A 22,611-nucleotide genomic window follows, 5' to 3' on the forward strand; every position below is an offset into this window, starting at 1 on the left:
CTTAGAAAGGCGGTGTCACTCACTGATCTGTGTTAAAATCAGTTTTATTTCAGAATCAGAATTACTTGGGTTAGGGTTAGGGTTAGCCTAACCCTCGAGAAATCATACAAATGAAAAAAAATTAAAACAAAAGAAAGAAAGAAAGAAAGAAAGAAAGAAAGAAAGAAAGAAAGAAAGAAAGAAAGAAAGAAAAAGAAAAGAAAAGGTACATAATTAAGTAATAGACATATAATTAAGTACAAGTGCACACATTACAGTAGAAAAAATAAATTAGGATAAAAAAACAAATAAAAGCATAAACAAATAATATGAATATAAAAATGTACAAATATAATAGATATATACAGGAATCAAAGCTGTCAGGTTACAGTGAAATAACGACATATTTTAACTTGTTAAAATGTTTAAAACGCTCTATACTATTTGTGTGTTTAAACCGATCTAGATGTCTGTCTATTTTTTAAGGTATTGTTAGATCAAAATGAAAAAGGTTAGAAATTGATAACATAAAAAAAAAAAAAATCAGTTGGCTTCATTATTAACTTAATTTATTGTTGATTTTGTCCTCAGAGAGTTTCAGTTTGTGGTTTGAAGATACATCTTTTTTAAAGCAAGTAGTACCACTTTAAGGAGTCCGTGAACGCCTCCTTGTGCAGAACTATTTCCTGCGATTCTTATGTAAAATGTTAACGTCTGTTTGGATTTTTTCAAAGGTTTTTATGACAAAAATAATATTACGATAAAACAAAGGATGGATCCGTCTTATTCAGCGCTGCAGTTTATCCTGGGAACTTCCACACTTTAATCCATGTTTTTTTTTTTTTTTTTTTTTAACAAGGATTTTTTGAACCGCGTTGGTGTCAAAGTGCAGAGGCTTTATCTAACACTGTGTGAGAGTTCACCGGGTTAAAGGACGACTTCACCGGTGGCTTTCTCACTTTTCCTGGCAGTGTGACTCCCACAGCGGTGCTGAGGAGCAGCTGCAGTGTTTTCTATCCGTGCTGGAGATGAGACGAACGGCTGAAGCGACCGCGGAGGAGCCCCGGAGCTCGGTCTCCTCTCCGGGTAACACTGCGGTCCCACCGCCGGGCAGGATGACGGCTATTTATGTTGCATACCTGATCGCAGCTTTGGACCTGACATGGATGTTTTTACAGTTCTCTGTTACGCCAGTGAGTATCTATTATGTCAGAGAATGAAGGTTGAGATTTCCGTGCGTGCCGTGAAGGGCTCATAGTGAAAGCTAAATAAACATCGTTTCCATTTTATTTCATTTAAAAAACAAAAATCATTCATAATTTTATTGTTGTAAAATGTAACTATATTCGTATAAAAGTTAGTTTTTCTTTCTTTTTTTTGTTCTACTTTTCCTTTTCTTTTTTATTCGTATAAAAGTTGATGTATGCTTCTACTAACTCTCATTTTCATTTATTTTCTCAGTACTTTCCCATATTGTCATGTTTTTTTTCCCCCTTCTTGTTATTATTATTAACAATAATTACAAAAGGTACACATTTAAATTTTTTATACAGTATTTATGATTATTCATAATATTTAAATAGAACCTGGCCAAATTATTTAGTGCAACTATATTTAACTCGATTTTATCATTGATTTATTTCCATATTTTTCTTCTTCTTTTTTTTTATTCGTATAAAAGTGTATGTATGCTTCTACCAACCCTCTTTATTTTCATGTATTTTCTCAGTAGTTTCCTAGGGTTAGTTTAATTATTCTATATTGCCATGATTTTCTTTTTTCTAATATTATTTACAAAATATACACATTTAATTTTTTTCAAAAATCTAAAGACAATTTACAGTACCTCTGATTTTTTTTTTTTAATAATATTTAATTGTATCGATCTGTCTAAAACTTATTTGCTAGTGTAATTATATTGAACTGGATTTTATTATTTTTTTTTTTTCCCAGATTTTCTCTTTATCTTTTTCTATTCATCACGACTTGTTTTATGCTGTTTACACCCACAAATCATTCTTAGGGTAAAAGGTATCTAATTATCCTTCAATCTAAATGGTAGTTTGTTGCATAAAATAAAAACTGACACCAGAGGAAAAACTCACTTTCGCTGCAGTTGGAATGCTTCTTACTGTCACCGCCTTAAACAAACATGTGAAAAACACTTCCATCAGAGACAAATGTGGCATGTCTTTATGATAAATGACTCGTTTATGTAACTTTTGTTTCCATCTTTCACCTCATGTTACATAACAGTAACACTCATTATACTGGACAGTAGATACCTAAAACTATGCTAAAGGCAAATCCATTCCAAGTTGTTTTTCTGTTTCTATGATTTCCCTTTATTTTTTTATTCATCTCTTATTTGTTTAATCATTTTAAGGAATATAAAACAAAAGCTTTTCTGACACTTTGTTAAGTTTGCATGTATCATTATTTCATCAATTATCAGTGATTTTAAAACTGTTTTAATTGATATATTTTTCACTTTAATTGTTAAAGATAATAACATTTTCATGATGAGACTTTCATTTATTTTGAAAATTTTGACAAGGTGTCAGATCTGGTACGCTAACATTCTTTTTTTGACTTAATAATTTTGTCTTAATGATATTATTTTATTGCACATTGTTAATAAATTGATCATATTTATTATTATATACATTTACAGATTAGTTTACAATTCCAATTTTCACAATTAATTAACTTTAAAACAAAATTATTTTATTCATTCAATTATTCATTATTTGTAGCAATTTATAGAATTATTCATATTCATATTTTATGTTTTAGATGTGTTTTATCTAATAAATCTATTGTAATTTCCCTCTACAGTATTTGGCGAAGAAGCTGGGTTTCAATACTCTTCAGTTTGGTTACTTACAGACGACTGTGGGGGTCATTCAGCTGCTGGGGGGGCCCATGTTTGGGAGGTGAGACCATTATTATGATCCTTTGTAATTAATAGGTTCAATCCAAATGGTTTTTTTTCTGGTGCAATGGTTTTAATATTTTTTATGTTACTAGTGCAAAACTAATAAACAATAAATGATTATAAGACACAGATGATTGCTACAATAGCCTCATGTAAAGGATTTTCAATATTTGCGAGTGGTAAATCATGGCTCCTACAGATGTATAGCAGATAATTTTGTATATTCTGAGAGAGTAGATGGAGCTGTATTACTATACCAAATGTCAGTTTCCTATGTGATGGAGTTCCTGAGATATGAAGCTGAAAATGGAAGAAAAATAAGTACGTGTGAAAATTGACACATACACACCTCACTGAATAGTTCATATCTCAAAAAATATTCATCTATAACAGACTAAATATGAACAGAATGCCTATTGAATAATCACAGAACAATTGGTAAAAATCACCAAAGTGGTGGGCCATTTGAAATGACATGGAATGATCCAATAGTTAATATTAGGTTTGATTACATTAATGAATGGAGCAGCAGCCATTTGGCCGTTGGATATCCATTGTTCTCTCTCTGCAGGTTTGGTGATATATTTGGTGCTCGTGCAGCTTTGACTGTGGCATGCTCAGCGAGCACTGTTTTCTTTCTGCTGCTGGCCATCGCCAACAATCCAGCCATGTTGTTCATCCACAAGCTCCCCACGGTCTTCATGCACGTCTTGCCTGGTGAGTGACACTCAGTTACACATGTCCAACATCTAACCTGGATTGTTACTGAAAAGATTGCTGAAAAGCTGTAGCTTTCCTAAAAATGTATTTTTTTTTTTTTTTTTCTTAAATATCGTCTCCTTTTTGTTGCTAATAACACATTTCTATTAATAGTTATCGGGGGGGGGGGTCTCCGCCTCCTTGTGGACGGTGTTGTATCGTAGGGCCTGTGCTGGCGGGCTTCTCTGCTGCACGGCCACTACATGTTGCGACGGGGCGGGCCGCTCGGGGCCGGCGTGCCATGAGGGTTACCCCCTGGACTGCTGGGGGGTGTGGCTGGTGCCCCGCTGTGCCTGGGGGGTGGGGGTGCCGCCGTGCTCCGTGGGGCAGACATGGTTCAAGGGTTGCCGCGGGTAGGGTTTCCAGCTATGCTGCTCGACGCGTCCCTTAGGGTTCCTGGGGTTCTCGGCTCCTTGGGGCTTTCTCGGGTGTGTATGTGGGGGGCGTCCTGGGGCTCCTTGGCTCCCGCTCTTTCTGACGGCCTGGCGATGGTCACAATTATGCAATAAAATAAATGTAATTTTAATTGCAATAACAAACCATGCATTGCTGTAGGGTTAGGGTAATGAATGACACTTAATGACAGCCTTCATGACACCTCATTCATGCTAATGACAGGTGTCATGTCATAATAATGACGGCGTATGTATAAAACCAAGTAAAGTGTTACATCTTAACAGGTGCTGTATGTGTTCTTCTCTTTATATATTCATACATACATAAATGCATTTACTGACCCTTCCTGGTGCTTTACTCTGTGATGTTTTTGTGTTTATTCTTCTGAACAATGATGCATGTTTTTTCCTCGTTTGTTTCTTCTCAGTGACTCAGATGGTGGTCGCCGATCTCTCACAGCCTGAGAAACGAGCCGACGCTTTGTCCAAATTCGGCCTTTGTTTTGGTTTTGGTATGATCGTCGGCTCCACAGTTGGCGGGCAGCTTGTAAAACAATACGGGTATGAGTGTGTGTGTGTGTGTGTGTGTGTGTGTGTGTGTGTGTGTGTGCACCGAGTCCCTCTATGTCTTTAATTATTAACAAAATGTCTGAGGATGTCAAACACTGACAAATTCGCACCCACTGGCACTTTATGCTGCACACCATGTCAAATAATTATTTAATATTTTACTTTGATCATACTTTAATAATGTAACTTTTGTAACAGTGGCTCCCCAGTGAAGAAATTATAGCAAGGAAAGTATTATAAACACGATACATACAATGATCAAAATGTAAACATAGTCAAAAATAAGGTTAAATTAACATAAGAAATTAAATGTGTGAATTAACATGAAAAATACAAGTAGTATAAACAAGTATAAAACAAGTAAAAGCTAGAAATGTAACTGCACTGTTTATAAGAAAAACTATACTGCATGGAAAAGGCAAAATGAATGCAAAGTAAATTAGGTTTAATAATAATAATCTTCTTTTAACCTCCTTAGCATTCTTTTTTATGTAGTTTTTGAACCCTGTGAAGAACATGCGAAAGCCTGAAAAACGAGCTCCTTAAATAGTGAGAGAAGATAACCAGGGAGATGAGCTCAACCTGTGTGGAGACTAGAGGGAATCCCACCAAAGGAAAAATGCATCTGATCTCTCTGCAGTATACACTGACAGGGCAAAGGGAACACAAGGAGAAGCTCTAACCCAGACATGTCAAGCTCAAGGTCCGGGGGCCAAATCCGGTCCTTTAGAGCATTCAGTGTGGCCCGCAGCAGAAAGCAAAAATGTCAGGGAAAAAAAACATGAAGCCTTGTGTAAATTACCAACTAATTCAGTTGTAGATTTATAATAATACACCATTTCAATGAAACTCCACAATATTAGCAGGGCTCACATTTTCCCCCACGCTTATATAACATGATGACGGTTGTTTTGAATCTTAAATTGTTAAAAGAACTCCAAATTTTTTCGAAATCCTGCAAATTTCCTTAAATTATTTCACAAAATTTCCCCAAATTACATAAAATCTAATGAATTGAAAGTGAAGGGACTGGGACTGGTGTCTGTCACTTATATGATCATATTTTATAATTTATTTGTACATGGAAATGCAAACTAGAGCACAGTAATGATTGAAATTTCTCATTTTCCTGCCTAAAATCTGCGGCCCACTTAAGATAAACTGCTCCGTATTTGGTCCCTGAACTAAAATAAGTTTGACACTCTTGCTCCAACCCATTATCCAGTGATCCCAAACGTTTTCTGTTAAAGGCAGTTTTAACAGCATAAATCTGATTTTTTTTTATTTTTAAAATTAGACCCAGGCCCCTTTCATATGTTTTCTCAAATCTGACACGTATCTAGTATTTTGCAATATTTTTCTGCTGACTGAATGGGGAGGTTCTGTAATTCTGCATCCGAGGAGGTGGAGAATCGGGGAAAAAACAGCCACAGCGAAGGACGGAGTGGAAAGCAGAAGCGGCCATTTTTCAAAACGAAAAACACCACAAACTTAAGAAGCTGGAGTGCCAGGAAACGAAGGAGACTTAGTATATTTTCTTATGTTTGTGTGTCTGAAATATGTGTGAAGCTGACAATGCTGTGACTTTGTGTTTCTCAGCGAGACGTTCACGGCATGTGTTGGAGCTGCTGGAAGTGCCTCCAGTTTGCTGCTGGTGCTTCTGTTCATTCCCAAAACAACCAAACATGGAGCTGCCAAAAGCGACTCCAAAAGTAAGACGCGCCTATTTCTAAGAGGCGTACGCATCCTACTACCATACTGAGGCTGTGTTCGAAATGTCATACTAACGTCAAAATGAGTATGTAGTGCTTTCACATCAGATAGTATGGAAAGATTGAGTACGTGAGAATTACTCAGATGTATACTATATCAGGGCATTTTTTAAGTGTGCACGGTGGTCACACTAGTCATACTCAACCGCCCCATGATGCATTGCGAGTGGAAAGTAAAATTGTACTGGGACCACCTTCAAACTAAAAGTCAAACATCTACTCTTCAAAATAAAACTTCTTGTCTTCCACTATTCTTTTTAACGCTTTAGTAAATAGGGCTCTTGTTTTGAAGTTGACAGCACGTAATGTCAGTAGCACAATGGAGTGTCTCCGAAAAATCTCTGAAATTTCGGCATGAAATGTGTTTCCGTGAGTTTTATATATCAAACGAGCACATGTTGATAATCTAGTGGAGAATCAACAGAGATATTTCGCCTCCGTGTGCTTCAGGTTTTGGTCGTTGTGGGTTCCAAATCCATGTTGGGAAACTTTAAAGTATACTTTAAAGCAGGGGTTCTCAACTCGTCTCACCCTGCCTCGGTTATCAAATCGCGACCCACTTTTTTGTTTTTTAATACAACCAACCAAATGCAGTTATTTTTCAAAGATAGCTGTTGAAAACGTATATTTTGCTGTGCAATGCTTTTCACAGCATGCCTGTCAAAAGAAAAGTTTCTTTCAAAATAAAAGACAAGTCACACGACGGACATTAAGTTTTTTTTTTTTGCTCAGCTTTCTGCGACCCACCCAGTACAGATCTGCGACCCACTTTTGGGTCCCGACCCACCAGTTGAGAATCGCTGCTTTAAAGTATACCTCTGTGGGAATGCTCATCATACTAATCATACTTTGAAAAAATTGATTCGGCGATATATCGCGATATTAAGTCGCAGTATTCTCGGCTCGATTCAAAATGCATCCATATCGATTTTTTTTTTTTAATTTAAAAAAAAAACCAAAAAAAAAGACCTTTATTTAAGCAGGAAAATCTTTTCCACTGCAGGAGACATTGTAACTGCACAAAGAAGTGCTGAAATCTGGGCATGTTGACCAGCTTGTGTTTTTTCAATAATATCTAAAAAGAAAGTACTAACTTTCTGCATTTATTTGTTGTTCTATGCATATACCTCAGTTAAGTTGCACTAAAGTCATGTTGCACTAAAGTCAAAGTTGGTTTAAAAGCCACAGGCAGATTGCATGTTATTTTTTTTTATTTTAAGTTGTTGGCACATGGCATGTTAAAGCCAATGTTTTGAGTGGAAAATATGCCGATAAAATATATTTCATACATAATGTTCTCATAAAGGTGTACACATTTACAGATTAGTTGTTTTTTAAGTCATATGTTAAAAAAAACCAAAATGCAATAATTGCCTTAAACTTTAATATCGGGATATATCGTATCGTATCGCCTGATGCCAGCCTGATACACAGGCCTAGTTGACAGTATATACTCATTGAGTATGTAGTGTCTGGTAGTCTAATCAAGTGTAACCAAGTGAAAGAGTGATGCACGCAGAAGCGAAAGTGAAAGATTTTCAAAATAAAATACCCAGAAGTGGTGCTTGGGCATCAATGCTACAAACTATACACTGGGAGAAGCACAGAGAAATAACTGAATAAGTCAAGATTTAGGATTAAACATGATCTGAAACAAAATAGATCCTCAGCAGAAGAAAAGGCCGAGCTTTAAAGCTCAATAACTAATAAAGATGAACTAAAGCTAACCTCCAGCCTGTTATTGACAGCTGATCGTGGCTTTTAATGTTTGACATTTATTGTTCCAGAAGAATAAATACCCCTCTGTGTGCAACAAACATGGAGGTATTTACTCAGGTATTCACTGTGAGGATAGAGGAATCGACACAAAGTGTTCTAGGACGTCCTGATTATGTACCAAAGTTAAGTTCAGGGTTTGAATGTTGGAAATTAAAGTTTCAGATTTCATTATTTTTCTGTTTATAAATCTGAGAGAAACAAGAAAACAGGCTTTTGATTGGCTGTTTCTTAGTTGCTCTTGTTTAATCTTTTAATTTTGTAAATCTGTCAGGCTGACGAATCTTTTCTCTTAGTGCTGGAGGTGGTAAACTTTCAAAATAAGATACGGAAACACTCATTAAACATTTCATCAAACAAAGAACCAATCACACACACACAACTCGACAATTTATAGATTCCAATCAGTCTAGCTCACATTTTTTTTTGACTGTGGGGGAAATAACCCTGAGAGAAGCTACACGAGAACATGCAAACTCTACACAAACACGTCCCAGGAAGGCTCGCTCAAAGAAACAATATCTTAAACACAAATATCACACATTATTACAACTATCGATACACCAATTAGCAATAAGGAAGTATCCTATTGGAACTTTGTGTAAACTTATTTATTTAAACTTTTAATTATTCAATAAAATATGTTATCTTTATGTTACGTTAACTCATACCAGTTTGAACATTTCTTGTTGGTTTTGGCTTTCAGGTGAAAAAGACAAGAAGTCGATATTCAACATGGGTGAAATCACACGACTGATGAAGTATCCCAGAGTAATGAGGACGTTTGTAGTGAAAATAGTCTCAGGTTTACCATCAGGTAAGAGCTTTATATATGTCTTTTTTTCTCTGTGTTTAAACTTTAAAATATACCTCCTTCAAAACCAAAAACACTTCCATGTCCCAACATGTTGTGATACCATTAAGGCCAAACCAGAATGAACAGTGTTTTACTCAATAATCAATGGGATTTTTACTTATTTTAACCAAAACTGTACATATACGCAGTGTTATAACTTGTATACGAGTGTTCTACATCACAATAAAGAAGAGACAAGAGTGGAGAAAACATCATTTTGTTAAGTTTTGAATGAATAAAGCTTCATCTTAGCCTCATGTGTGTTTGCTCAGTCATTTTCCAGGTGATGTTCTCCATCATTGCGTTGGAGTTCTTCAAGCTTCAACCTCAGCAGAACGGATACCTGATGGCCTACTTTGGCATCGTCCAAATGGTGCGCATTAAACACTTGATGTTTTCTTTTTCATTTTGCTTTGTCTTTGGTTGGTGAAAAGTGAATGTTTTGGTTTTGTTCAGGTGGTTCAGGGAGGAGTCGTGGGAAGACTCACAGCCAGGTTCTCTGAGTACTGGCTGCTGGTTTTTTCCGTCGGAGTGTCTGCTGTGGTGGGATTGGCTCAGGTACGCACTAAACCAGAGATAGACAACTGTAATCACCACAGTGAGAGCCATGAACATGTGATTGCGTGATTCAAGGGCCACATTATGAGAATTCATGTCCCTATTTGGAATCTAACTAATCTAAACAACAATTATTGTGATTTATGTAGTTGTTTTATGTGTTTGTATTGTCATTTTGTGTGTTTTTATTGTCCGTCCATTCCCACTTCCTGTAAAGAACCCAACTTTTATTTTTCAGTATATGAGTTTGAGTTTATTTCCTCAACTATACTAAAAATTATTACTAATATTATAATTGTATAAATCCTATAATCACCTAATTATCTTGTAGGGATTTTTTTGTTAAAATCTACATTTACTAATTGTGTTGTCAGCCTTGAATCAGGCTCCATTTGTAACTAATCTACTAACTGTACACTGAGGTTTTATTTTGAAATCTTCTTCTTTGTGCAGGCCTTAATGCAGACGGTGTTCCACTTGTGTTTGACGGTCATCCCGATGGTGCTTTCTCTCAGCGTGTTTAGCGTCATCACCGACAGCATTCTGACCAAGAGCGTCCCATCCTCTGACACAGGTGAGGCCCACACAAAGCTGCTCCGCTAACTCATTCACTTCCAGATACAGCTAGTGATTCCCCTGCAGAAATGACCAAAAATACACAAAAATATTGCCTAAAACCGCTCCCAATAAAGTAGGGGTGCAACGATTAGTTTTAGCAACAATTCGATTTGAATCACGATTCGTTGTTGCTGATTCGATTCATGGATGATATTGGTTCATTTAAAATGATTCGATCCAAAATGATTCAGTAACTTGAAATCAATTCAGTAACTTTTTTAACCAAAAAATATTAATTAAACCAGTGTAACTGTGAAATAAATACCTGAATACTGTATAGTACAGGTGAGGTTTCATAGATTCCTGATGTTTCTTGTAATGGAATCATTTATGCATTAATTATGGACATAAACAAACGCGTAAATTAATGCAATATTAATATGAAAAATGAAGTGCAACCAACATCTGTTCAGGTGGTTATTAAACCTGATACTTTTCCTTTTAACTTGATGGTGAGCCTGAGGCTTCTGCAAAGCTAATGCTAACGAGCTAACGCTACATGTGCCGCTGCAGTGAACGTTGCCAGAAGGATCTGGTGGTGGACGGTTGACACAGTGAGCGACTCCTTTAGAACATCTCCGTCTGTGCTACAGCCAAAGTGTTTCCACACACCGGACCCAAAGGTGGTACCCATACCTGTCAAGTTTTGGATTTGAAAATAAGGGAATTTTTGTGGCGTCCACTACGAGCCGTCCCACCCGCCCAACCAAGCTCCAGTATTCCTTATATTATAAGATAGGTGTACAAGAAATCTAAAATACCCACTTACTAAATACAATTATGTGATTAGAATCTGGTAGGTCGACATTTATTAACAAACAGCTGCGCAATATGTGCACTCAGAAATCCATCTAACTGAGCTTTACATGCTGTTCTGAGAAGTAAAAGCAGTGACTCCTAAAACTAGTATTTTGATACATAATAAGCTATTATGTATATATATACTGTATATTGATATATATATAGATATATGAAATATTACAGTTCTCTATATCGCCAAAATAGAAAACTCGATACATCTTGAATCTCGATATATCGCCCAGCCCTAATTTCTAAATTATAAAACAGCCTAAATAGCAACATAAATGTGTGTATGAAGCACATGTGTTTATTTAATATACTTACAGTTGATATACAAGTCAACACATTGTATAATTACTGTCTTTAAGTTAGACATTAACATTTTATTTTCATTACATATTTTCATTTAGTTTCTCATGATCACTCATGTGGTTCTCTGGTATTCACCAATGACTTATTAGACACATTTGTTGCAGATTTTACATTCTTTAACACTTTTTTAAAGCAGTGTATATTTGTGGAGCTTGTGATTGGATGATTTTTCATGGTGACTTAAGTCATTCCTTCTGCTGTGGTAGATGTTAAAATCTCAGTTATTAATCTAACAGAACGTGTAACTGTGTCCCATCTGCTGCTCTTTATGAAGGTAAACTCTGTGTCACATTTCACAACGCATTTACACCAGTTCTTTGTTTTTTTTTGCCGGAACGTCTTCATTCATCATCTCTGTTCTGAGTTGTTTCCGGGTTTGTTGCCGCTGTCGGCACTAATCTCGCGAGAACTGTCACTCAGGCCATTCCAGGTGGCAGTTCTCACGAGGCTAGTGACGGCGTTCAGTTTAGTAAGGCATCTTTTAATTATTATTCCATTAAAATACGGGATATTTACAGGAAAATAATAAAACGGGAAGATGGCGGAAAAGAGGGGTAAAATACGGGAGTTTCCCGGCCAAAACGGGATTCTTGACAGGTATGGTGGTACCATCAATGTTTCGCTCGCTGGCTTTTCCAATTTGTTTGTCTGCTGCGTGCAGACAGTTATTTAAACACATCCATATAAACAAAGTCTGCTGTGCTTAAATCCAATGCATTATTTCCTTGTACGGATACAATTGATTGATTAACTTTGAAAACGATTTTAGATCGATTATTGTCACCCAAAAAGGCCGACTTGCCGAGCACAGATCGATGATGTAGTTGGATCGTAAATAAATCGATTAATCGATCTAATGGATGTATCGTTACACCCTTACAATGAAGCCAACCTGGCAACCCAGCTTCATCATTGGTTAACCTTCCTCTCTCTGCTCTGTGATTTTTGTTTTTTTTTACTATTTTACATTCTTTTTTTTCCTACTTAAAGTTGAAGAAAGTAACAAGTCAATGTAAGGATTAGAAAGTGCAGATGTTTGTAAAATGTTAGACGTAAAAGTCCTCAGAAAAATAATGTACTGTTACTAGGGATGTAACGATTAATCGTAAGGCAGTTCATCGATTCATTGGTATCACGGTTGATATCGATTTTCTGAAAATTGAATATATATTTATCCTTCTCTTGTCCAAATGCTGATGCTGTGGGCGGAATCTGCTCCTACTTTCTTTCTGGCCGCCTTCTACTCTTAAATATGTTCATAAATGATTCCTTACCCCTTTAGCACCGAAAGAATATCTGTAATATTACGTGAATATCTGTAAAAGTCATGTTTTGCTATTAGCTCTGTCTGCTAGCATAGCATTTCTTCTTCACTGCACAGAATATCTGCATGGCAACCGACCACTGGGTTACCAGCGCCCTCTGCTGGTCCAAACAAATATCTGACGTAAATACAGGACAATGACTGTTTTTTTTTTTTTAAAGTCCAATTGTTAAGGCACAAAATACATTTTCAGTTGCATTTAAAAAGAAAAAGAACTATTTTGCAGTTTTGCATTGTTTACTATAGAACCAGAATTTAAATGAATATGCTTCTTCTTCATTTGTATTATTCCTTTATTTATTTCATTCATATTTTTCAATCATCATTTGCCTACAGTCCCATTTTTTAAAATAAATCGTGAGAGAATCGTATCGCGAACCCAGTATCGTGAATCGAATCGTATCAGGAGTTGAGTGAATCGTTGCATCCCTAACTGTTACTGTACATTTTTAAGGTATCTACATTTTGTACTGCATTTCTTTCCATCTCTACCCACAATGCAATCACAAACAGGATTATTTATGTCAATGAGTGGTTTGGTCATAAATGAATTAAAGTAACTTTTCTGATATTTAAATACATGTGATGTTATTTTCCTATTCCAGTATTTTTTTGACCGTGTCTGTGTCACAGGGACAATGTTGGGACTGTGTGCATCCGTCCAGTCTCTGCTTCGCACAGTGGGACCGACCATTGGCGGCTACCTGTACCTCAACTATGGAATCTCCTCCATAGGCTTTAACCAGTTCTACATCAATTGTGCTGTGTTTGCTTTTATGATGCTGCGGCGCCTCAGCACAGCTCGCAAAGAGAGCCAGTGATGGGTTTTTATCTCCTGAAAAGGTGTTGACAATCAGTTCTATATTTTATTTTACATTTTTGTTATTTTACTGAACACATTCCTTTCTCGGTGACGTTATTTTAAGTCTTGATTGTGGATGACGTGCATCAGGCTTGTAAATGCTTGTATATTGTATCGTTGCATTTTTATGATGCTTAGTTTCGTGTTAAATCATCAAAATGTATTTATTTTGTACACAAGGAGTTTATCCCAGTATGAGCTCTCCTATATTATCACTTTGGTCTCATGTGAATCAGTGTCATTGATTTATGACACCATGTAAATCATCTGTTATTGTAACTTTTTACAAACTTCTATTCCAATGTGATTTTCTATATAAATAAAATGTTTAATCAAAGAAATGAGTGATATACATGCACATATTGGCTTATCTCCAGCTCTCACTGGACCAAGGAACGAAGCTGCTCTAAATGTAGAGGAGATTCAACAATAAACCACTAGATAGCAGCAAATCACCCACTGTCAGGCTACTGTTATCACAGTAAGGGCCACAAAAATCTGATACTGTCTGACCCAAGGGCCACATTAATAATATTCATCGCATTATTTAGAATAAGGACCAATCTGAGCGTCAACACAAGAAAGAACAAAGGGTTTTTTTTGTGTGTTTTTGTCATCTTTTTGTGTGTTTTTGGAGTCAGTTTGTATGTTTTTCCTCTCATTTGACTGTTTTTGTTGTTTTGTCAATTTTTTTCTGTTATTTTTGGTTTATTTTGGTTGTCGATTTATTCATTTTTTTGTAGTTTTGTATAATTTTCTGATATTTTGGTAGTCGTTTTGTGTATTTTGTAATAGTTTTTGTGTGTTTCTTGATGTCATTTTTTGTATTTTTTGTTATTTAGAGTTATCTTTGTGTATTCTGGTTATCATTTTGTATATCGTTCAGTTATTTCTGTATGTTTTGGGGGTGGTTTTGTAAGTTCAGAGTTACAGTTCGAGTCCATGATGTTGGTGTGTGTCAATGCTCCAGTATTTACTACGGCCCTAACTATTATTATTACTATTATCAGGGTTCCCACACTTTTTTCACAAGGTTTTTCAAAACATATCCAAAATATTTTACCAAATTTCCATGACTCAGTTCTAAAGGACAAGACCTTTTTATGTGTATGCATTTCCTGGTTTTTAGCGTACGCCAGCTGAAGCATGCAGCACTTCCACTTTCAGATAACGCCTAACGTCTTTGGGGTTTAACATATTTTAAACATTAAAATAAAATAGGCTATATTCCCAAAACAGTTAAAATATTCCATGTCTTTTTAAGACTGGAAAATCAGTTTTTCAAATTCCATAACTTTTCCAGGAATTTCATGACCGTGGATTATTATTATGGCCAATGTTCAACTTCTTAAATCTATTTTTCATAATAAAATCACAGTATAGGCCATGATTTGAGAACATTATGTAATGTAAAAGTTTGATTATTGTTAGCATAAAAGTAAGGGCGTTGATAACAGGAGATCACCTTGAGTGGGTGGGAGAAGGAAAGCTGTTTAGGTGGACTTCCCCTTTAATGTGATCAGCTGTCTGAGTGGGAATCTCATCATCTGAGTCTGATCCCACCTGGACACCGTGACGAAGAAAAGTCCATGTCCTTCCTCTCCCTCACTGCTCCGCTCACATAGGGCAACAACTTTTAGTTCCCAACTACGTCTTACTTAAGAAACTTATCTAGTCTGACAATTTAATATGTTTATAAGAGCATCTTAACAGTTAGTGCTGCTGCCTGTCAACACAACAGTTAAATAAGTCACTTAAAGCTGCAATATGTAACTTTTTTTTGGCATCATTTGGTCAAAAAATCCGTAATCATCTTTGGGCATATTGTAATCAAAGTGTTCTGAGTGGACAGTGAATCTCATCACCTTCTCCTGGCTCTGTAAAATGACATTTAGAAATCCAGGAGCATGACGCTCCTAGAACCTGGATGTCAGCCAATCAGAGACCTTTTTACAAACACATGTGCTCCATGAGCTGTTTTTAGCTTTACTATTGGCTGCTCATCTGAAGTCAGACGCGTTCAGGGACCATCGGTAGTAAAAGTTAAATGACAGACGTCCAAGCATAAGTCTCCATAACAGCGTTAGACACAACAGTTACTCAGCAAATCAAGAGGAAAGAGGCAAACCGAGGTGGAAAAGCAACAGTTTAAAGTCACAAACATTGGAGGAACAGAGCACTTTCGCTTTGCATCCTCACGGACCTCCGCACCACACACACACTGGTGTCAGAGAGAGAGAGAGAACAGACGGGGTGAATCGCGTGTAAACCAAAAAAAGCTTATTCAAAGTGAATTATTTCACAGTCTGGATCGGAGTCATGGTTATCATCCGCTCAGAGGGGCAGTCAGCTGGGATCACAGCCCCCTCTGGCGGGTAAGAGCCGACGACAGCAGCTGCCGCTCAGGACAGTAACTACAGAGTGATACGTGCGTTCATGTTAGAGTCTCTAAAACACCATAAAATCTCCAATCAGACAAGATTTGGTCCATACACTTGTCACTAGTCCATATTGAGAAAAAGTCGCTAAGAGCGTTCACAAAAGATACCGCTAAGAGAGGTTGAGTTTCGGTTTCAAAACAGAGCGGAGAAAGAATTCTGCAAACTGCAGCTTTAACGATGCACAAATCATGTGAACAAACATTACATCTGCAATAACGGACAAACTGCTGCTACTATTGTTACTCATCTGAGATCAGAGGTGCTTAACCCTGCAGATATGAAACTCCAGCGAGGACACAAAAATGTGATTGCATCTGCATGTCTGAGAGCCACATTATCAACATTCTTGCCTGCATTTAGAATAATGACCGATATGAGCATTAATACAGGAAACATTGTTGTCATTTTGTGTATTTCTGTTGATATTTTGTGTTTTTTTGTCATTTTGTTCACAATTTGCAACCATTTTGTGTATTTCAGTTAATGTTTTGTATTTTCTTCAGTCATTTTGTCATTTTTGAGTTATTTTGTGTATTTGTATTTTGTGTATCTGTTATCCTATCTTTCTTTTTTGTTTTTTGCATTTTTTGTGTAATTTTATGTAGTTTTGTGTATTTTTCAGTTTTTTTTTGTGTGCATCTGTACTATTTTTGCATGTTTTGCTGTTGTTTTGCGTGTGTGTGTGTTTTTTTTTTGGCATTTTGTGCATTTATTTGTCATTTTGTCTGGTTTCTGAGTTTTCTTGTGTATTTTGTTAACTGCAATTTTTGGGACATTTTATATAGGAACCACAAAAAATTCAACCAAGGGGCCACATGTGCCCCAAGGGCCACCCGTTTTGCATTCCTGGGCCAGCCACCACCACCGCCATGCTCAATAAAAATATGAACAGTTACACTTTGCAAACTTCTGATATTTTTGAATACACTTTGATCAGTTTTATGGTTTCAATGTTATTGTAGATAACTAAGATATTTAAACTCAAAGGCATTAACCACAATAATAATTCCTTGACACTAAAACAGTTCTATGCGTCTGTCACTGTATCTGTGAATGCTCCTGGCCACAGGAGGCGGTGCCTTGTTTCACTTGGTCCTTTGAGTCAAGAGGACTCGGGACAAAGCTGCTGTTAACACGCTGACGGGGACCTTTGGGTGCTCTGAAACATTAATGTGACTCCATGAGCGACCTGCGCTCACCGAGGTCAGAGATGAGCGCGGCCTTGTGTCAGCGCATTGGAAACCAAACGCCTATGAGGGGGGGCAGAGGCTACCTGCCTGTTTGGTCCCCCGTGGCATTAATAATGAGGCATCTGTCTCCACGTGGAGAGATGAGCCTCAGTGTTTGTCTTAAAAAAGAGCTCAGGATATCTGATTTGTCCCAGGCAGGCTGGAGATGTGAAGTGGAGGAGACTCAGTGTAAATGTTTCATTCAGCAACAAAGACTTAGTGATAGTCAGGAGTTATCTTTCATTTCTATATTCAAAATCAATTGTGAGCATCTTAGGAGCACACGGTAATGCAACATATGGTACGTAACAATTCAGTAAGTTCAAGGTTTTCTAACAATCACACTTAAAAGTGCCGAAATTTGGACTTTATCAATGTTCAGATATAAATATTGGACTTGAAATGGACGGGGAAAAGAGTGAGGGCTCTTTTTTAATCTCTCTAATCTCTCTTGTATTATGTCAATAAATAAAGAGTGAGCACCAGTCTCCTCTTGTATGTGTGAGCGTGTGCTGTGTGTGTATAGATGCATGTTGGCGCTGTATGTTTAGGGGAAAAGTATGAATTGGTCTATATGTCTTAAGATGATTTTTCTCCATATCTGAACTTGATAAAAATATTTGAATAATTCAAAAATGAAAAAAAATAAATCGATGACGAAATATAAAGTTCACCGCTTTCCAAAACTTAAATTATGGTTTTACACTTGATTGACGTCCAACGCTGACACCGTTTGTTGAATAAAACCAAAAACAAATGAAAAATAACATTGTTTAAACTGTGCTTGTATTAAAAGTCGTTATCATCTACTATCTACTACTGATACCAGTGTGATCCCAAAAACTCTGCCAAAGTGGCATTTCTGGTGTTTTCATGGGTTGAAAGTTGTGCTAAAAAAAAGTCGGATGTTGATTATTGTGGCTTACCACGGAAACACCTGAACACGGCTGAAATTGGAGTGACATCTTATCATGGGAAAACACTTCCAGTGAATCACTGCAGAAACACAAAAAATCAAGTAAAAACTGTCCCGCTTTGGCACTCTTTGCATTCTTCTACGGGACTCCAAATCCTAGAATACAAAGCGTGAAACTTTTGCAAAGTTCAAGTCACATCATAACCATTCATCAACACGCTGATGTTGATGGTGGAGTCAACAACAATCTCTCAAGCATTAATTTCAAACTTTGTGATTAAATTCTTCAGTTTTTCCAAAGAAATACCTATGATTTATTATCTCTATGAAGCTATGTATTTATCTTAGTTGTCGTACCCTGCAGCTTTAAATCTGTATTTACTAATACTGAACACACTCTTCTTCACAGCAGGTATTCTAGGAAAAAAAACAATTACCATCGGAATAAAAGCCCATATTTTCCCTTGATATCTCACCAGCAAAATCTGGCAAAAACCGGCTGGGTCGGGTTCAGACAGATATTTAGAACTGGTTGTCGGATTTGGTCACATTAGTGTCGTTTGCGTGCAGTCTGAAGTGAGTGCGGTAGCAGCCACAGCTGATGTAGACCATAAGAATGCACAGTGAGAGCTGTGATCCGCGGTGGATGGAGAATGGAGCAATAAATGACTTTATAAAGCTACTTTGTTATATATCAATGTTTTGATCTGCTACAATAATGTATTTTAATTGAAAATACCTCAAGTTGAGGGCGTTTCTCAGCAATTTTTATGTGCGATTAAAAAAAGAGATAAATTAGATTAAATAATTACGGAGCACACATTTTTTTATTGTCTTGACAGCATTATCTTTGATACATGGATTATGAAAATAGATCCAAATGGTCTTTTGCATGTTTCTTGTTACCCGTGCACTGATCTGATGTTGATATTAATAGTTGTTAATAAAATCAGTTCTTACCACTAAAACAAAACGTACATATGTAATTTCTTTGAGGAAAAAAACAAGGTTTTCACTGTCGGGTCAGACTTGGATGAGAAAATGCAGCCCGATCAACACTAACTGTGACACGGTTATTTATTTACTCGCTGTTCATGTGAGTGTTTATTGGAAGACCTGTGCACATGCCTCTGCATGCATATGTGGAACCAAACAGTATTTTAGTCCACTGTACTTGTCTTCTTTCAGTCTCCAAGTCATCTTCTTCTCATTCTTTTTTATTTTTGGGTTATTTAGACGCCATCCGAGCCGTCGAGAATGGTATAAAATAGGTAGAAATATGTGTGGACTCATTCTCTTTGGTTGTGAGCGCTTCATTACCCATTAGAATAAAAAAAACTTAAAATGAATGTATTTATTCCCAAATCCTGCCCTATGCTCCTTTAACCAATTCCCGAGGGGCAAAGAGCAGTTTTGGTGAAGCACTCAGAGAGCCACAGCAGTGATGGTCAGGTCAAGGTGTGAGTAGTCCACATCTTTACCCATGAGCATGTAATACTACCTCTAACAATCCAAAGGAACCTGGGCATTTCTAGGAATAAAGTTGCTTTTTAGAACTTAAACGACACAGTTGTGATGCCCAAAGAGGCAAAGAGGCTCCTCCCCCTGCAGACCTCGTGCAGCTTGTAGAGTTGGCCACAGGAATGAAAGGTGATCTTGGAGGGTTTTGTCTTGGTGTAATCAGACAGCGACATCATCAATCATGAGAGGGGGAATTACAGCGGGTCACAATGGGAGATAAGATAATGAGTGGGGCCACAGCGGCCTGCTGAGGGAAAGCTCGGGTTCCCGTCCTGCTCACAGCCAAACTGTTTCCAAACCTGCTGAGGACGTCCGCTACACATCAGCATTTACCCTGAAGGACAAACTCAAGGTCAAATCTGGGATGTGAGAGTTGTCCTTGTAGTGAAAAATACACAAAACATTGATCGTTCGATAAATCACCTTAAAGACAGAGGTGTAAAGAGTACTGATACATCCTAATCACGTAAAGTATGTTACTTGATTGAAATTGTACTGAAGTTCAAGTAAGTTATACATAAAATAATCAAGTACTAGTAAAAAGTAGCTCAATTAAATAGTACTCAAAGTAAAAGTCACTTGTTATTTTCACCCCCCACTTTTTTTTTAATAAAAAATCTCACCACGTTCCCTTGCATACAGTAAATATCTCATGTATAAACTTAAAAAGGAAAAGACCAAATCTTGCACAATTGGAACTTTATTGATTTTCCACAAAGGCATCTGTATAAAATAAAAGGTTTGTCAAAATGTACAATTATTTTAAAAGTAAACACAACATTAAATTGAATTCAATGTTGTGTTGAATTCAATGAATTCAATTCAAAATAAAAAAAAATTATCAGGCTGAAATAACCAGTATTCAACACTGTGTTTTGGCGCTGTGCATTACGTTTAATCTGGTTGGTCGGTCATGATGTGATGCATTTGATTGTTGTGTTTGGTCATTTCATTTTTTTGATCATTTCAAAACAAATAATTTATTCAGTGACAGTTGGGTGTAGAAATGTAACCATAGTTACTTGACTTCTTTTAAAATGTATTTGAGTACAACTAGATTTTTTTCTGATTTTGACATACACTCAAAAAAGTACAAATACCCATAAAAACAACTAAATTACAGGAATGTGAATACATCTGTTACTTTTACCTCTGCTTACAGATCAACCTCAGGAAGGTTTTATTTTAATGTTATATTTAGGCTCTCAGTCACTAAAGTGACAGCAGTGGAACATCATCTTTCATCCGTCATGTCACCTGACCCAAAATGTGTGCAAGCTTGTACCAAAGTGAATGAACGAACAAACAAGGGCACCCAGAGAGTGCAAACATCATTATTGTGCTCCAGTTTTCACTTCGACGTATAAATACATTTTAAAATATGTAAGGCATTGATATTAGTAAAACAATAAGTGACAGATTTCAGTCCCTGCAGGGTCTTCACTTTCAATTTATTTTTTGATGATTTGTGGCCAATTCTTATGTGATTTGGGGAAATTTCGTGGCATAATAACAGGAAAATTGCAGGATTTTGGAAGAATTCAAATTTATTTCAACATTTTGAGATTAGAAATGATATAAGCATGCAGGGAAAATGTTTTCCCTGCTAATGTTGTGAAGTTTGATTAAATGTGTGTATTATCTTGTAGATTTAGTTGATAATTTACACAATGCTTCAAGGTTTGAATTTCTGTGCTTTCTACTGCGTGCCGAATTGATTACTCTAAAGGGCCGGATTTGGCCTTCGGGCCTCGAGTTTGACATGTTCTTTAAAGGCTTGGAAGACATTTATATCCCCATTAATAACCATATAGTAGGGCCAAATGTATGAAGAACCCCATTTTTTTCAAAAAATCCCAATGAAAGGAGGAATCCAGGACAGATCTGGAATAAACTCAGTGAGATAACTGAGAAACCAACCTGACATACAGTAACTGAGTCAAATTTTATAAAGATCAGCCAATCACGAGTTGAGATATGATATTTCCCCAATGATGAGAGAGGGGGATTTTTAGATTTTATCCAGAATCAGTATAATGATCCCCAATTCCCTCCAAGATTCAATGGAATCCTCCATAACCTAAAGTCTATATTTGGTTGAAATATTGTCAAAGTCCATTAAGTACTTTTGATGTAATCCTACTAACAGACAAACAAACAAATAAACAAACACTGGTGCAAATATTCCGTCTGTGGCGAAGGTAATAAATGAAAGTGCTTTTCTGCGACGCTCATATGACCCTCTCACTTTTTCACCTGCAGCTTCTCAAGTTGGACTCACTGGTGTCGTCTCTTTATTCAGTCCTCAAACCACCACCGCTGTGACTTTTCACTGGGACAATTGGTGGCAACACTATCAGTGCTTTCCAGGGGAGCATCCGTACACACAAGCCCCCACATGCATTATTTAACACAAACCTTGTCTCACTTCACTCTGTGATGACTTGGAGCTTTGCAAACTGCTTCTCTGCCAGTGGCCTGCCTTTATTTTTCTAACTCTGCCCTTTCACAACCAAAAGAAAAAAACATTAGATGATAAAGTTTGTTGGAATATAAACTTGGAGGTCACAAATAGGTGTAATGCCAGTTTAGCTTAAACCTGCTGTGGTTGATAACTAGCATTTTTTTAAATCTGTAACTGTATTTCATCTAAAGGTTGTTCTCATCCTCTACTGATGCCAGTGTGCCTCCAATAACACAGACTAAGTGACATTTCTGGTGTTTTCAAGGATTAAAAGCTGTGCCAAAACAATGGTGGATGTTGATATTGGGGTTTAACATGGAAACACTGGTAACACCATTAACAAACCAGAACAAAAATGGCGCCACGCCATCACTGTCTTCCTTTTACGGTGAAGAAACGCAAGAAATCTTATCACGTTAATAATAAAGTAAAATCACTTCTTCGTTTTTTGCATTCGTCT

At 36.8% G+C, this 22,611-nt stretch overlaps 1 protein-coding gene across 1 annotated transcript; it reads left to right on the plus strand.

Moving 5' to 3' along the window:
- The first annotated feature begins 652 nt into the window (after positions 1-652).
- Positions 653-13,808, plus strand: slc67a1 (solute carrier family 67 member 1). The gene is made up of 10 exons (XM_028438738.1): positions 653-1,172; positions 2,818-2,915; positions 3,489-3,634; positions 4,500-4,632; positions 6,241-6,353; positions 8,896-9,006; positions 9,318-9,418; positions 9,502-9,603; positions 10,057-10,177; positions 13,352-13,808. The coding sequence occupies exons 1-10, from the start codon at positions 1,008-1,010 to the stop codon at positions 13,537-13,539; spliced, it is 1,278 nt and encodes a 425-aa protein (XP_028294539.1). The 5' UTR covers positions 653-1,007; the 3' UTR covers positions 13,540-13,808.
- The last annotated feature ends 8,803 nt before the right edge of the window (positions 13,809-22,611 follow it).

The sequence above is a fragment of the Gouania willdenowi genome, chromosome 3 (assembly GCF_900634775.1).
Source record: "Gouania willdenowi chromosome 3, fGouWil2.1, whole genome shotgun sequence".
NCBI classification, from domain to species: domain Eukaryota; kingdom Metazoa; phylum Chordata; class Actinopteri; order Blenniiformes; family Gobiesocidae; genus Gouania; species Gouania willdenowi.